Below are 17,268 nucleotides of genomic sequence, written 5' to 3'. Positions count from 1 at the left end.
AGACTGAGACCCTGTCCAAAAAAAAAAAACAAACAAAAAAAAACAGATTCTAATTGTTTTTTTGAAATTTTACCAAGAGTTGCTTACCAGTTTCAGAAAAATCATGACTGACAGCAGTCAGACATGGTATCTGAGTTGCCAAGACAACACAACTGTATCAGTATGCATTTGGAGCTGTCATATTCAAGGTGATTCTATGTATAGGTACAAGCATCTAACTACTTCATTGTTTCTTTTATGTAGTTATGCCTGAGAATTTACTTTTTTTTTTTTTTTTTTTTTTTTTTTTTTTAGACAGGGTCTCACTCTGTCACCCAGGCTGGAGTGCAGTGGAATGATCATGCCTCACTGCAGCCTCCACCTCCAAGGCTTAGGCAATCTTCCTGCCTCAGCCTCCTCAGTAGCTGGGACTACAGGTGTGTGCCACCATGCCCAGATAATTTTTTATTTTTTCATTATTTATTTCTTTTTTTTTTGAGACGGAGTCTCACTCTGTTGCCCAGGCTGGAGTGCAGTGGCATGATCTCAGCTTACTGCAAGATCCGCCTCCCGGGTTCAAGCAATTTTCCTGCCTCAGCCTCCTGAGTAGCCGGGACCCAGGCATGCGCCACCACAGCTGACTAATTTTTCTATCTTGTACTAATTTCGTATTTTTAGTAGAGATGGGGTTTCACCATGTTGGCCAGGATGGCGAGTGATCCACTTGCCTCAGCCTCCCAAAGTGCTGTGATTATAGGTGTGAGCCACTGCACCCCACCCCAGTTAACGTTTTAAAAATTTTCTGTAGAGACAGGTTTCTCCATGTTGGCCAGGCTCATCCTCAACTCCTGACCTCAAGTGATCTGCCCGCCTCAGCCTCCCAAAGTGCTGGGATTACAGGTGCGAGCCACCATGCCCAGCCAGCACTTATATTTGGAAATGTATTCGTATTTTTCCTTTGTCATTTGTATTAGATCATTATATTTTCTTTGAAATTGTGTGAATTATCTATGAATTTCACCTCAGGATTATAAAAGAGGTATTATGAAATATTAGTTATGCAAAGGGTAATAGATCTGACAAGAGTTTAGAACCACTGGTTTTTGTTAAGAATCTAGGCTGGGTCTGTGGTTTTACATCTTCTTATTTTTTGCTGCAACTGACACTCAAATGGTGGTGGCATAGTTTTTATTTTTAGTTGCAAACTGAAGGTTACTTCCTTATTTAACTTATAATAACTTCTAAACAAAGCACCTTCCTTAAATTGAACTACTCAAATAACTCTGCAATATAACATTATCCCACTGGTTATGAGTACTTAGACCACAACCTATGGCTTCAATAATGGGTTTTCCAGAAACTGCCTCAGGACCATTTGTCCTCAGGAGCTCTCTTCCCAATGGGCTTTAGAGGCACACACTGTTCCCAGATGCAGAAGACTGCAAACTCCCCCTAACAAGACAGCCTCGATGTCCAGTGTCAACTCGTGAGATGCAGACTAACCAGCATTTTGAGTGTCCACAACATACCAGGCACATTGAGGTTTGTTATTTCCTTACTGGTCCAAGAAAATCTTGTAGTCATACCCCTAGTTTAATTACCAGATTTTCTGCCTGTGGATAATGGCAAAGAGCTTCTGAACAAAGGATAACTTAATTTACTCAACATCTACACCTACTGTTTTGTTTTTTTTAAGAAATGAAATGACCTTAATTCAGTACCAAACATATTTCCCCTAAAAATATGTATTTGAGTCTAAACAGGCCTTTCCAATTTGTACTTTTCCTCCAAGATGCCAAGCTACTTTTTTTTTTTTTTTTTTAAACAGAGTTCCACTCTTGTTGCCCAGGCTGGAGTGCCATGGTATCATCTCGGCTCACTGCAACCTCCGCCTCCTAGGTTCAAGTGATTCTTCTGCCTCAGCCTCCCGAGTAGCTGGGATTACAGGTGCCCACCACCAAGCCCGGCTAATTTTTTGCATTTTTAGTAGAGACAGGGTTTTGCCATGTTGGCCAGGCTGGTTTTGAACTCCTGACCTCAGGTGATCCGCCCACCTCGGCCTCCCAATGTGCTGGGATTACAGGCGTGAGCCACCGTGCCCGGCCACCAAACTACTTCTTTAAGTTACAACAGGCTAGTGGGTGTTAACTCTTTTTTCAAGAAAAGAGGCTTTGGTGTTCTGCAAGACCAGGAGGGATGAAGTGTTAGATTCGTGGTTTTCAACCAGGGATGATTTTGTTCCCCAGAGGCCATTTGGCAACATCTGGAGACATCTCTGGCTATCCCAACTGGGGGAAGGGAGCATGTGTGCTACTGGCATTAGTGGGTAGAGGCCAAGGATGCTGCCTAACACCCTACACTGCACAGGACAGCTTCCACAACAAATAATTATCTGCTCTGAGATGTCAATCCTGCTTAAGATCCTTAAAATACACCCTTCTACCGAAGAAGAAACCACCAAACCCTCCCAGCTGGGTGGAGAATCCCTCTACAAAGTACTGGTGCGGCTTTGCTTGCCAGAGGCCTAACAGCTGGGTGCAATTTCTTTCCAGCAACTATTCTCCTGCCTTGAAAGGTTGGGCTCTAGCCCTGGCAAAACTGAAATTTGAGAATGGTTCCCCAGGTCACACAGACTTTAAACACCTTTCTCATTAAAAAACAAAAGAACGAAAGAAAAGGTTTCTTCTGATCACAAAACAAAACAAAACTCTCAGTGTAAAAAAAGGTACACATTACAGAAACAGCATAAAAATTAAAGGGCACAATCCCACTGCCTAGAGATGGTTGCTAACAGTTCAATGTATATTCATTTCCTAGCCAGGCATTACCTATCAACAAAAAAGGGGGCCAGGATACTATAGTTTGCCACTGACGTTTTCTCCTTCACAGTGTATGTTGCACATCTATCCATGCCTAGCTGGATGGTATTCTACTGCACAGATGACCATCTTATTCAATCAAGTCCTTATTCATAGATATGTGGGTTACTTCCAGTATTTTGCTGTACAAAGAATGTGACACTGAAAAACATTCTACTTTGTGCACTTAAGACCTTTTTTTTTTTTTGAGACAGGGTCTCACTATGTCACCCAGGCTGGAATGCAGTGGCACAACCATGACTCACTGCAGCCTTGAACTCCTGGGCTCAAGAGATCCTCCCACCTCAGCCTCCCAAGCAGCTGGGACTACAAGGCATGCGCCACCACACCTGGCTAATTTTAAAAAATTTTTTTGTAGAGTCAAGAGTCCCCAGCTATGTTGCTCAGGCTGAAGACTTCTGAGAAGTGTAAATGCTAAATTCAAAGGGCATGTACATTATTAAAACATATCTGCATTATAAACAAAAGGGGGTCTTTATTATTTGCATATTCATTAACCAAGTCCTTGCAGCTACCAAATTATATAGAGAAGTGAAAGTCATCCCAATGTGAAAACATTCACTAACGAGCTATTTATAAAAAGTTAGTCCCTCTTTGCTTCTTAAGTACCTGAAGCCAAAGTATTTATCCTGCCCACTGTATTCTGGTCTTCTGTTAGTCTCTATGGTTATATTGTAAGTATATGACAAATGACACAAATAGAATGCAACTTAATTGCAATAATCACAAATCTTGCAAATGGTGGTGGATTTGATGAAGTTGATAAATAATGCTAGAAAACTGCTCAAACCTTAAGCAAAAGCTCTGAAAAGTGTGGGTGACAGACTCAGACCAGTTAACAATAAAAGGTAAGTTGAGGTGATCACCGATAGATACTTATAAAAAAGAATGTGAATATCAAAATATCAAGAGGCCCTCTGAAAACTGATGAAGCCCTCAAATATTTTTGCAAAACTTCCTTCTATGATCATGTTGCAAAAATCAAAGGAGAAAATTATTGTAAGATATAAAATCAGTTTCACTTCAAAAACTTTTCTTCTTTGTCAGAATTAATATATCTTTAAAATTATGAACATACTTTTGTCATTTTGTTTCATTTTCATGATTAAAGTTCCATTCAGGTTTCCCCTATCCCCCAGTGTCCACCACATACTATGAAATTTTGGTCCCCGTTTTAAGTGGATTCACTTCAGGGGAGCTTTTTCTGGTGTCAGCTCTCCTTGGGCTAAGCAGGCCCTCTTCTCAGAAGCCTAGGAGGAAGGCTACTCTCATGTCTGGTATGTGAAGGCCAAATACTCCCTACAACCATCTGATTCTTTTTTGTTGTTGTTGAGACGGAGTCTCACTCTGTCACCCAGACTGGAGTGCAGTGGCACGATCTTGGCTCACTGCAAGCTCCGCCTGCCCAGTTCACACCATTCTCCTGCCTCAGCCTCCCAAATAGCTGGGATTACAGGCGTGCGCCACCACACCCAGCTAATTTTTTGTATTTTTAGTAGAGACGGGGTTTCACTGTGTTAGCCAGGATGGTCTCAATCTCCTGACCCCATGATTCGCCCGCCTCAGCCTCCCAAGGTGCTGAGATTACAGGCGTGAGCCACCTCACCCGGCCAACTATCTGATTCTTACAGGAGCTAAAGGACCCCATGTAACAACCGGGGCCCTTTTCTCTCACCTCCTTATGAAGTCACTGGGGATGGAAAGGAGACTATGCTTGGTCTGCCTTCGATCACTGCCTTCATTCCCAGCTGCCAGCCAGGGCCTGGACAAAAACCCAGCTCTCAATATCCTCACAGGCTGAGCCCCACAATCTGCCCTGAGACACCTGCTGGGTGTCATTCCAAGGACACCAAGAAAGGAAGCACATCAGCAAAGTCCCTGAGAACTCAGCTGTGAGACCCCGTGACTCTTTCATCCCGTGATGCAATTCAGTCATTCTGAAGAATATTTTCAAGGATCGTAGCCAGCTAAGACAAAACAGAGTCATCAAATACATTCGCCTAAAAGCTTACAAACAACGTACACATATATATACAAACCAAACCTTCTCTCTGGCAGTTTTATAATAAAAATATATGGCTTATAGATAGTCTTGAATGTCAAAGATGAAAAAAACCTGAACTTCACTTTATAGATGAGAAAACTGTAGCCCTGGGCCAAGGGTCAGCAGACTTCTCTAAAGGGCCAGATGGTAAATGGTTGACATTTTGGAGGTCCTGTCTCTGCTGCAACTATTTGCCTCTGTCACTGTAGCACAAAAGCAGCCACAGACAATACATAAACAGATGAATGTGGTTCTGTTCTCATAAAACTTATTTATGGATACTGGAATTTAAGTTTTACATTACTTTTCACATGCTACAAAATCTACTACTTCTTTTTTTTTTCTTTCCCAACCATTTAAAAATGTAAGAGCCATTCTCAGCAGGCTACACCAAACAGGTGGTGGGCCAGATTTGGCCCTCAGGCCACAGTCTGCTGAGCCCTGTCATTTCGGCCACTCTTACGCTCGAGTGTAGATAAGACAGGCCCCAATGCTTAATACCTCATTCATTTGCTCTTTGCTTTACCCATCCACAGCAAAGACCTGGATACTCTTCACCAAAAAATGTACAACTAAGAAGCTCTATCAACATTTTCTAAATTTTAGGAGTAGTATTAAGATCTGTCAGACAAGTATGCCAGGTCACAGTTTAAAGGATATTGATATAATGCCATATTGTGCATTAAATAAAAACAAGAGAAAAATATAATAAACTTGAGAAACTCACTGAATTTGAAAAATAGGCTTTATTTTAACCAGTGGTATTGTCTGAATCCTATATGGCATAACTGATTACAGCCAAGTTCATGAATACAAATAAAATAGCAATTTCCCTCATTCTCTCTTTTGTTTTCTGTTCAGAGAAATCAGGAGATGGGAGCATTATGCTCAGAAACCGAAGAGCTCTTCCAAGAGCTCCAGCTTAGAGTCCAGGCTTCCGGAGCATGCAGCCTCCTAACACATATGTGGTCACAAGTGCAAAGACCTTTATTACAAAATATTCAGAGCAGTATTTCTGTAGGAAATCACACTAGCATTTACAACCAAACATGGCTGATAAAATTCATCTTGCTGTGGATGGTGAGGATTTGAACTGCAATAAAGGAGATGAGGCCTTTACGTTCACTTTCCTTGAAAGGGGGAGAGTCCTGGGTGAGAGGGAATCGCCATCAGTCTGCCTCCTTCCTTCTTGCTCCAGTTGACTCAGGGGGTCCACCCTGTCCCTCTGGAGTACATGTATCACTGCACTGATTGAGAAATGGAAACACCTTGGCCCAAATACAAGATTCTGTCACACAGCCAACACTGGAAGTGACTTTATACTTTCTTATTACACAAAAGGCTTAAATATATAAGTCCTCATGTAGAACAAAATGCCTGAAATTCAGCAAGTTATGAAAACAACACTTCTCCACCCCTGAGGATATTTCATCTTTATAAAGTTGAAAATACAAAATATTAAAATAATTTGCCCTTTCTCCCCATCAAAAGGAATCACATTCTCAAAGGATTCCTACAATATACAAAATTCTGAAACAAAATTTATTTCTCCCCAAACCAAGAAGTCAATGTTAAGCTGCCAAGAAGACCCTTTTCCATAGGAGTGGAAAAGACACCTTGTTACTTTTTTATTTTAAAGTAATCATATTTAGAGAAAGATAGCAAAAGGAGTTTCCGGCCTTATGGGCTTTAATTTTTTACTTTGATTTTCAGCATTTCTTAGCATTAGTTATTGGGCGTGAAGAGAATAACTTGTTTCCGAAGTTTGGGATATTCCTGGGAAAAGCCCTGATCTTTCCCATGATAACTCCTCAAAAATAGTTGGTTGAAAACAGATGGCATGAATAAAAATGCTATACATCCATCTGTTCCTCTTTTCATGATTTTCACATCAAAAGCACCTGAAGTATCAATTGTGTTCAACACAGAATAGCACTAGGGGCTGAAGAGAGGTGATGTCACTTGCCATAATATCAGCTGAGGTGACATGGGACCTAAACTACCCAAGAAGTCTTCACTGGCAAACCTGCCTGACACCAGGGCCTCCTGAAGAGAGCAGGACAAGCAGCTGTGCATGCTCAAATAGCAAGACGTGCAAAACACATCCTCACTCTGCTAGAAATAAAGAGTACACAGGAAGTACATGACATCAAGAACCTGCTTCTGACTACTGGGGCAGATATTCAAGAAACCTCTGCACCAAAGGTGAAGGGTAAGCAGAGAAATGGCAACACCTGGGGGTGAGGGAGAAAGGGAGACGCACGTATACGCATGCGCTCACATGCACACATGACCGCCTCTGAAGGCTGCCTGATTACTCCGGGCCCACAAGCAGCCGTACAACAGCCCTCTCGACTTGCCCGGCTCAGAACTTCAGCAGCTGCAGTCTTTTAACTATCTACACTTTCTTCTCTCCTTTTAAGGCACAAACATATTTACAGTTTCAAATATACTGTCAAGATCTGAAAACCATACTAAGCAAGTTAATCACAGGCTAGTGCACAGAAGCCAGTTGGTCCTTTTTGGCTGTATGTATCACGGAGGGACGGTGTCAGGTCTGAAGCAACCAGAAGGTATGGGCCTTCTCTCCGTGCCACTGTGGGATGTTGTCAAGTCTACACCCCACCGTCAAGGTGGGGTCACAGGAGAAGCCAAAGTGGCAAAAGCATGACCGAGATTGGGGACAATTCATATTTTTTTACTTTGCTTTGAACATATTCCTAAAAAGACAGCAGCTCTTGTCTGCCTGAGCCAACTCTCAGAAAGAGCAAGGTGGAGGCTGCCCCGGAGCATCCACAACCTCCTGTAAAGTCACTGTGATCATAATTTGTTCATATTGTCTTACCCTCCCACAAAGACAGACACACACATGCACACACACTAACACGCACGCGCACGCACACGCACACACCCCCCCTTCCACCATGGAGGAAATCTCTGCAACAAGAGGCACTTGAATAATATTTGGAGAGTTCCCATGAAAAGGCCTTCCCCTCACAGTGAAGTGGGATCAACAGAACAGAAACCAGGTGCTCAGGACTCCATCTCTTCTTGGTCAAGGGGTGGTGGCACAAAGCTGATGACTTCATCATAGGTCAGGCCTAGAAATTGGGAAGGAAAAGTAAGATGTGAGAGTTTAGGCCATTCTCTTTGCTGGCGAGCACTCTGACTTCTAAGCTCAAGATCCTTCCTCCCTGTCCAGGTAGTGGTTTGATGGGCTACCTCACAGCTTGTAGGTAATATCCTAATGGAACACGTTAACACACAGAAGTTCAAAGGACATAGAAAAGAACCATTTTTTTTTCTCATGTTTTTCATCGCTGAGTGCCTCTTCTTTTAAGCTCTCTACGGAGGTGCTCAAGAATGAAAGAACACTCTCACAAGCTACGGCAACAGACGGTCTTGGCTCTTGGGATTTAACTAGAGTTCTGAACTTGTGTTTTGTGGAAAGAATATGGGACTGGACACAGGATACACGGGTTCCATTCCTGGCTATGTCCCTAACTAGTTCTAAGTTAACTGATAAGACATAAATTCTCTTTGCCCCAGTTCTACTAATTGTAAAACTGTAAAAGCTCAGAGAGATGTTGTATATGCAATGACTCTGAAAACCTCAACTCTCCATGCAAAGCTCCTATGTGAGGGGCTGTGCATAAAATCAGACCAGACATAAGTATCTCAAAGGTCCAGAGAGTATCACTGTCTACAACAGTTTCCACCAGAGAACATATTCATTCTGCATTAGAGACCTCAACTACAAGCTTTAGCAAGTTGGTTATGACCATTCAGTTTTTATTTTTCCCACCGCTTTTGGTTAGTGGTTCAAGATGTTAATCCTGCCCTTAGGACTTACTTTTCCACTCATCTATAAGGAGGTCCCTGCTTTCAAAGGACTGATCATAAGGATCGGCCACTGGTTCATCATCAGGATCATGGTACTGAGCAAAGTAGGCATGTGCAAGGGCTTGGGCCGCCGTAATTCTCTTATCTGAGTCCAATACAAGCATCTTCTCCAGCAAGTCGACAGCTATCAGTACCATAGACATAAAGGAAAAGAGTTTTTAACATGTTACAAAAAAGTATGCCTTATTGAGCAAACATAGTTTTGACCCTTCATATCCAAACAAAGAATTCTCCTCCAAAATACCTACTCTAGGATATATTAGCCCTCTTCTCCTTTACGTGTGTGTGTGTGTGTGTATCTGTATTTTGTATGTTTTAAAAATTTTTTATTTTATTTTTGATTCGGGGGTACATGTGCACGTTTGTTACATGGGTCTCACCACGGACTGATGGGGACTGGGCTTCTAGCGTGCCCATTAACCAAATAGTGAACATTGTACCCGATAGGTTATTTCTCAACCCTCACCCTCCTCCTGTATTTTGTATTTTTAAATAATATGTTACTAAAGAAGAATTTTTTTAAATGACTGGGATTCTGTTTGAACAGGCTTTTGTGGAACGTCAATGTCAAACTGCTACCAGTATAGTCAAACTGTATAAAAACAAAAGCCTACAGCTAAAGTAACCTACAATAGGTAGGCAGGGCTGTTTTTTGTTTTTTTTTGTCCCCCTAAGCTGTTTATTTACTAACATCAAATATTCATCAAACAGATCTTCAAACAGTGAATAAATTGGGGGGTTTACATGGTGATGAGGGTGAGACATGGTATTAAAATCAAAGGGAATTTTATTTTAAAAAATTTCACTATGAAAAATTTCAAATATACAGAAACAGAAAAGTAAAAACAATGATAAAGTGAACACTCATATGCCTAGCATACAGATTCAACAATTAACATTTTTATATTTCTTTATATGTATTTTTTTCTGAACTGTTTTAAAATAAAATTATAGACCATGACACTTTACCCTCCCCAAATATTTCAACACGAAGACATCTTCCTATATAATCATAATACTGTTATCATCTCTGACAAATAATTTCTAAATATCATCTAAAATCCAGTTCATGTTAAAATTTCTCCAATTATTCCAATGTTGTCTTTTAGAACTAGTTTGTTGAAACCAGGATTCAATTAGGGGCCATGCACTGCAACTGACTGGATTTCTTTAGTCTCTCTTAGTCTAGAATAATCTTTTTACTTCTAAGCCCTGTTCTTTCCTGATTTTGATCTAAAGAGACCCTCTGGTTGTCCTGAGAATGACCGTTTCTTGGGATGTGTCTGATTTTGCTTCTTTTGCTGTCATGTGTCTATACCCTGCTTTCCGCTATCCCCTGTACTTCCCAAAAACTAGAAGTTAGGTCAAAAATTTTGGTAAGAATCAGGTTAAACATTTTCAGCAAAAATACAGGTGATGCTGTGTACGTGATAGTGCATTAAGGCCATCTGTCCCACTACTAATGAGCTAAAATGATCACTGGGTTAAGATGTTTCCCCTTTGACCAAAGCAAGTAATCTGTGGAATATTTTGGTACCAAGTAAATATCCACTCTTTTCACTTATGGCTTTTTGCATTCACTGGGTTTCCTTCCCAAAAGCAATTATTTCATAAGGGGTTACAAAATGGTAATTTGTCTAACTCTATATTTCAAATGAGTATTTTTGTGTTTCAGCATGGTGGCACTTGGGAGGATAAATACTGCCATATAACCAGTTATCACTGTGGTGAAATAGGCTTTTGAGACTTTGCAAATTACTCCTTAAATATGGAGGGGGTGGGGGTGAGTAGTGAAGAGGACAGCTTCCTATAGAGATCTACTGCTGTGTATCTTGGAGGCTGTAAAACACCCATCCTACAGCTTGAATTCCAGAGTAATCCACTGGAGAAATATGGGCTTCAGGGGGATACAGAAACAAAGTGAATATTCATGTGTCAATTCAAGTTCATAAGTTTACACTTTACAGTACTAGGTGAATGCCTGGATTATATATATATATTCTTCTGATGGTCTTCTCTTCTTAGAAAAAGAAACTTTATCAGCTGTTGATTTTATAATTGAACACAGATTATATGACAAGTCTCTGTTACCCCTAGGGTAAAAAGGACTACGTTCTTATAACCAATAAGATCAGGGGCAAGAAAAAGATTCCTCAAAGATCTTATTAGCTGGGCATGGCGTTATGTGCCTGTCGTCTCAGCTACTTGGGATAGGGAAGAGGAAGGATCACTTAAACACAAGAGCTCAAGGTTATCGTGAACCGTGACTGTGCCACTGTACTCTAACCTGGGTGACAGAGTGAGATGCCATCTCTTAAAAAAAAAAAAAATCTTGACAGATAAATATACACACTAACATCAAGGGGTAATTTAAGTTTTAATTCGTGTTTTGGGAATAGCAGTGAAACAAAGTCAGTGGCTGACAAAACAGAGCTGTTAATATTTATATTTCTGGCATGTTCCTGCTCAGTTAATATGCTGGGCACGAGCTTGTGATAGTAACACTGTTCTCCATCTGCCCAGCAAGGGGAGCCTCATTACATGACATCACTGTTTGGCAATGCGCTGTAAGGCACGTTTAAATGCTGAGAAGTACAGTGCTGAGCACCAGATGGACCAAAGCCTCCTTTCAACTCATTAGCAAAGTGGTATCTAGTTCTTTTGGAGGTTTCAATGTCATGATTTCAAAGAATGGGAAGACCTATCAGGAGGTACGTGACCTAAATAAGCTGCTGGAACACAAATATCTACCCTCTCCCCCTAAAAAATGAATTAACACATCTTTCTGACTCTGTTAAGAGGGTGTCAGTGAGTACTGCCCTGTTTAAAACTTAAGGCTTATAAAATGAAACAAGTTCAGAACAGAATGACGACAAGAAAGAACACGACGGGCTGGGTGCACTGGCTCATGCCTGTAATCCCAGCACTTTGGGAGGCCGAGGCAGGCAGATCACGAGGTCAGGAGATTGAGACCATCCTGGCTAACACGGTGAAACCTCGTCTTTACTAAAGATACAAAAAATTAGCCAGGCGTGGTAGCACACAATTGTAGTCCCAGCTACTCAGGAGCTGAGGCAGAAGAATCACTTGAACCCAGGAGGTGGAGCTTGCAATGAGCCGAGATCGCACCACTGCACTCCAACCTGGGCGACAGAGCAAGACTCTGTCTCAAAAAAAAAAAAAAAAAAAAAAAAGAAAGAAAGAACACAACATCTTTTCCCAACATCCTGTAGTACTTAAGGCTCAAAGAGAGCTTCTCACAGACCCTTGAACTAGATAATACAGCTCAAATAAATCACACAAAGCCAATGAGAGCATGCCAGGGCAGATGCAAACCTAAGCCAGTCTCAGTAGAATCGTACCCACCCCTGATGAGACTGTGGATTCATCCTAGGACAGGAGAGCGACCCAGCTGAGATATGACATACTCTCCGTCTCCAAGGCTGACATGAACTCATCCACAACTGCCCAATACTTCAAAGAGCATGAGCATCTCTGCTACTATAAGAATTATCACAGCGACACTAAAATTCCTCTCCATAATCACTATGGATGAAGTACTTAGAAAGGTAAAATCACCTAGCCTTCACCCCAGCTTCTAAAGAGGTCAGCATGGCTGTCAGCCCTCAAAAAGATAAAACTAAACCTGAAGCATAGCTGCCAAGACCCTTAAGAAGACAGATGACCCAAACAGATGCAAAGAAATGCAGTGAGATTTTAAAACACACCACACAATACAATCTTAAAAAAAGTGAGAAGGCAGATTATACTCGTTACCATAGCATAGCTCCCTTCCCTATTGTAGGGAGGTCCTGGTCTGATCCTTCTGTGTCCACCATTAAACAGCACTGTCCACTGCCCTCCTCAAGAGTCAAGAAATGAGCCTCAGGAAAAGCAGCTTTCAGGGGGGATCTGAAGCACACATCAGTCCTCCCCTTCAAAGAATGTAGTCCGCCAGGCACAGTGTCTCATGTCTGAATCCCAGCACTTTTGGAAGTTGAGGTGGGCAGACTGCATGAGCCCAGGAGTCCAAGATTAGTAAGATGGCGAGACCCTGTCTCTACAAAGAATTCTTTAAAAAATTAGCCAGGCATGGGGATGCATGCCTGTAGTCCTAGCTATTTGGAAGGCTGAGGCAGGAGGATCACTGGAGCCCAGGAGTTCAAGCTTGCAGTGAGCTATGATTGTGCCACTGTACCCTAGCCTGGGTAAAAGAGCGAGACCCTGATGCTACCAAAAAAAAAAAAAAATAATAATAATAATAATAATAAAGCAACTCCTTTTTTAGCCAAGGCAACACGTATCTTCAGCTGCCACCATCACTTCCCTTTGCCAAGGATCCTGAAGGCATATGAAGCCATTCCTTTAAGTTTAGGTAGCAAATAAGCTCCACAAACAGGAGAGGATGATTACGCCTCTGAGGGCAGAGAAAGAAGAAGGGAGGGGAAAAGTTCATGAGTGTGGAAGATGACAGGATCTGTAGCAACGGCAGCTACCGATAGAGCAGAGCACCTGCAGGGAGCTCCTGGGTGGCTCCTCTAAACACCCACCTGCACTTCAGTAGTTTCTGTCCTCCACTCAGGGACACCATAAATCCATAGCAGTTGTGAACAAGTTATAGCTTTCTTCCGTATCTGCTTCTTCCTGCCTCGCCAATCTTTTCTCTCAACATGCCCATTACTTTCTCTCCTTTCTCCACTGTACCTGCCCATTCCCCCAATCCCAAGTTCTGTGATCATTTAAACATACAAGCATCTCATGTGATTAAAAAAAAAATCTGACAACACAAATAGATAATAAAAGCCATATTTATCACCTTCCAAGATTCAACTAATGGTACTTTATTTGGTCAAAAGGAGAAACTCTTCTTCAAATCCCCAATTTATATCATAACCAATTCAATATCCATGAGGTGAGGATATGGTCAACTTACCCAGGGGATTGGCACCAATAAATACATTCGCAAAGTTCATCTTCGGCATCTGAGTCAAAGACTGAATATAGTTTCTTGCCTGAAAAAACAAGGGTTTTCAGAATGACTTTGTTTAATAATGTTACTGCTCTCAAAGAAAGCATCTTGGTCCTGCTAAGGAACGAGTGTTAACTGACAAAGTCCACTAACTCCAATATTTATAACTGTCTTTGATAAAACTCCTCTCTTACTGCCATCCTAACTTCCCTAGTTATGATCATCACCTTCTTTATTCCTGCTATCTCTCACAGTTGCATTTCAAGTGAACGAGAATGCTCATCCATCAAATTCTCTTTCATTAGCTTTCTGATCACAGAATGAGAAGTTTAAAAACTGAAGCCAAGATATGTAAGAAGTAGCCCTGAGACAGCCTTCTCAAACAGCTAAATTGGTAGAGGGGTTGGTATTCCCAAAGAAAGTCTTGGACCAGCAGTCTTTTGATAGTGCTGACTTCAGTAGGTGCTCTTAGTACATCAAAGGATATCAGTATTAAACCTTGCTAACAAAGTAACACTGGTAACAAAAAAGTTAATATAAACTTAATATAACAGTCCTACCTCACAGGGTTGGAGTGAAGATTAGAGATAACAAACCTAGTACCTTCTTAACACAGTACTTGGTTCCAAGTGAGAGTTTAAGAAACATTATCTGCTATCCCACTATCACCTTCAGAAGCAAAGTCTGCTATCTTAACCACCTCTTTAAAATTCCTGTTTTAATACAGTCCAACAGTAAAGGTATGTATGTATATTTATGTTTACAGATACACACACAAGGTTATAAAAAGTTCTGGTTGCCCAGGCACGGTGATTCACGCCTGTAATCCCAGCACTCTGGGAGGCCAAGGTGGGCAGATCGCTTGAGGCCAGGACTTTGAGACCAGCCTGGGTAACATCGTGAAAATTTGTCTCCAAAAATACAAAAAATTAGCCAGGTGTGGTGACGCATGCCTGTGGTCCCAGCTACTTGGGAGACTGAGGTAAGAGGATCGCTTGAGCAGGGAGATGGAGCCCAGGAAGCTTGAGCCCAGGAGGTGGAGGTTCCAGTGAACTAAGATCGTGCCACTGCACTCCAGCTGGGGTGACAGAATAAGATCCTGTCTTAAAAAAAAAAAAAAAAAAATCTGGTTGCTTGGGCAAGTTCACCTTCTTTATTTATTAAAAAAATTTTTTTAGAGACACAGTCTCTGCTCTGTTGCCTAGGCTGGAGGTTACTGGCACAATCACAGCTCACTATGGCCTCGAACTCCTGACTCAAGCAACCCTCCTGCCTCAGCTTCCCAAGTAGCTGGGGCTATAGGCATGTGCTACCATGCCCTAATTTTTAAATTTTTTTGGAGACCTGCAGTATTGCTGTGTTGCCCAGGATGGTCTCAAACTCCTGGGCTCAACTGATCCTCCCATCTCAGCCTTCCAAAGTGCTGAGATTGCAGGTGCACGCCACCACGCCCAGCCTTCAGCTTCTTAATTATTGCATGTGGAGTCAGAGGAAAGGTCTGCTTTGAAAAGCAATTGAGAATCTTTCTGATTTGAAAAGAAAGTTTTAGGAATTGAATACATAAATGGCTGTAATCCCTTTCTACTTGAACATGTAAATAAAAAGAGGAAGGGAAAACAGGTAAGAGAGAACTATCTCATTCAGAGAACAGTCATCCCTTTAATAAAGATAAATCAAAAGATGACCTGAATATAGCTGAAGTAGAAACAAAGCTGCTGGGAAGGGCCCTCTGTGATGCCAACCTGGTTCCCCAAAATATTAAGGGTATCTTAGAAAGAAAGAAGTGCCCCAATCACCTCTGATAATAAAACGAGTTAGACTAAGTAGTTAATAAAGAAGGTACCTAACTGTACCAAAGTGTTTGTATTTATTCTATATTATTTGTATATTTTCTTTTAAATATAGTACGTATTAGTATTGGATATTTCAGTTTTGTTTTGTTTTTAAATAAAGAATCCTCTTTTGGTCATTAAAAAAGTGGATGAATTGGAAAGCATGCTAATGGACTTCAGTTAACTACCCTTCTGATAAAGGTCACGATAGTAGCACACCCTAGCTACAGGCATAGCAGCTACAAAGAAACTGCCTCACAAGCACTAAATTCACACAACCAAATATAAAAATAACAATTTTCCATTTACAAGCTTACTAATTATATTTCCAATCTCACAGGACTGGATGACATTTTATCCCAAAAGTCAACATCTTGCAATAGCACATAGGCAGGCCTCAAGGCACATGCAAGCATCCAGTGATGTTAAAAACTGTTGGTTATACAGTGGCAATAAAAAGAGAATGTGGCTTCTCAGTGCGACATCCCTGTACAGTCTCTTTGTTCTCACCTCATGGCTTGGCATCCTGTTAATGAGATAAGCGGGGGGTGTTCCTGTCAGACGCATAATCTGCTGAAGCTGGTTAATATCTTAGATGCCTAGTCAAGGGCATTGTTAAACATACAGTGCAAAAAATAATTTTCAACTCAAGTTTTTAAAAAGGTCAAAAAGCCCCCCCAAACAAACAAAAAAACCTACCCCCCATTCCCCCTACCCAAGAGCCCACGGCTGCATGCTAAAGTACACTTCTGTGAATGACATGAGTAACTAGGCATGTAGCCAGTGACTGGCCATGCAGATAAGAAAAATTACTTTTCTTTGGTTTTAGCATCATCTTTACTGTTAAATATTTTAGGTTCCCTGGAAACAGACTGCCCCTTGATCCAGGATGCCAGCCAGAGAACTGTTTTCAAGTACTGATGGCCAAAACTTGTTTGTGGGAGAAATATAGATGATTCCAAAAATTTTGACTCAACTTTGAACAAAATAAAATATCCAACATATCCATTCAAGGAAGATACTAAACTTTTGCGGCACAGGTTCTCCAAGGCACCATCCCTCGGAATTAAGACACACGTGGGCATCTGGGTTAATAAGCAATGCCACATTTCAAAGACATTAGTTAGTGGTACATTTAAAATACTTGCCACAAACACAAAATGGTAAATGAAGAAAGAGGAGAAGAGGAGCAGGTTAGAGGCTAATGGCAAAGGCAAAACAGAAGTCACAGGCTGCTGACAGTGTTAAAGCATGCCACATGATTTCCTCCACAAGTCTCTTCAACAAGCGAACAGACTAACCTCATTTAACAAACAGCTGGAGGGAAGTCTGCAGAATACTCTGCAAGTATCTGACAAGGGCAGAACTATGAGATTTTCTATATGTATAGGCACATATGTAAGCTGTACTACAACTTCTCTCTTTTAACTGTTCCATCAATGTTGATACAACTCGCCCGCTTCTAAAATGTCAGAACTGTTTATCATGTTCCTACTAATAGCAGATGTGATGAGATTTTAAAAATCTTCAATGTAATTCAATAAACCCCTTTTCTAGTCCTGTTCTTGTTAACTACTAATTCCCTCATTCAGGTGAAGCGTCATCTTCAATAAGCACCATGACCAAGCAATTTTACTTCTTCATGGCTTTCCCAAATAATTT

General features: G+C 41.3%; 1 protein-coding gene across 3 annotated transcripts in view; it reads right to left on the bottom strand.

Annotated features, from left to right (window-relative positions):
- Nucleotides 1–5,629: 5,629 nt before the first annotated feature.
- MAPK14 (mitogen-activated protein kinase 14) overlaps nucleotides 5,630–17,268 on the bottom strand; it is an 83,537-nt gene continuing 71,898 nt past the window's right edge. The window contains exons 9-12 of one of the 3 annotated variants that reach the window (XM_054491212.2): nucleotides 16,117–16,196; nucleotides 13,739–13,817; nucleotides 8,756–8,929; nucleotides 5,630–8,003 (exon numbers count right to left, since the gene is read on the bottom strand). In XM_054491212.2, coding sequence (XP_054347187.1) covers nucleotides 7,936–8,003; nucleotides 8,756–8,929; nucleotides 13,739–13,817; nucleotides 16,117–16,196 — 401 coding nt within the window. In that variant the 3' untranslated portion in view covers nucleotides 5,630–7,935. Of the gene's footprint in view, nucleotides 8,004–8,755; nucleotides 8,930–13,738; nucleotides 13,818–16,116; nucleotides 16,197–17,268 lie in introns of those variants that run through there. The other 2 variants (XM_054491211.2, XM_054491213.2) reach the window with 2 other exon arrangements.

Source organism: Pongo pygmaeus, chromosome 5 (genome assembly GCF_028885625.2).
Source record: "Pongo pygmaeus isolate AG05252 chromosome 5, NHGRI_mPonPyg2-v2.0_pri, whole genome shotgun sequence".
Taxonomy (NCBI): Eukaryota; Metazoa; Chordata; class Mammalia; order Primates; family Hominidae; genus Pongo; species Pongo pygmaeus.
The sequence above is the reverse complement of the archived record's forward strand: the minus strand, read 5'-3'. Positions and strand labels throughout refer to the sequence as shown.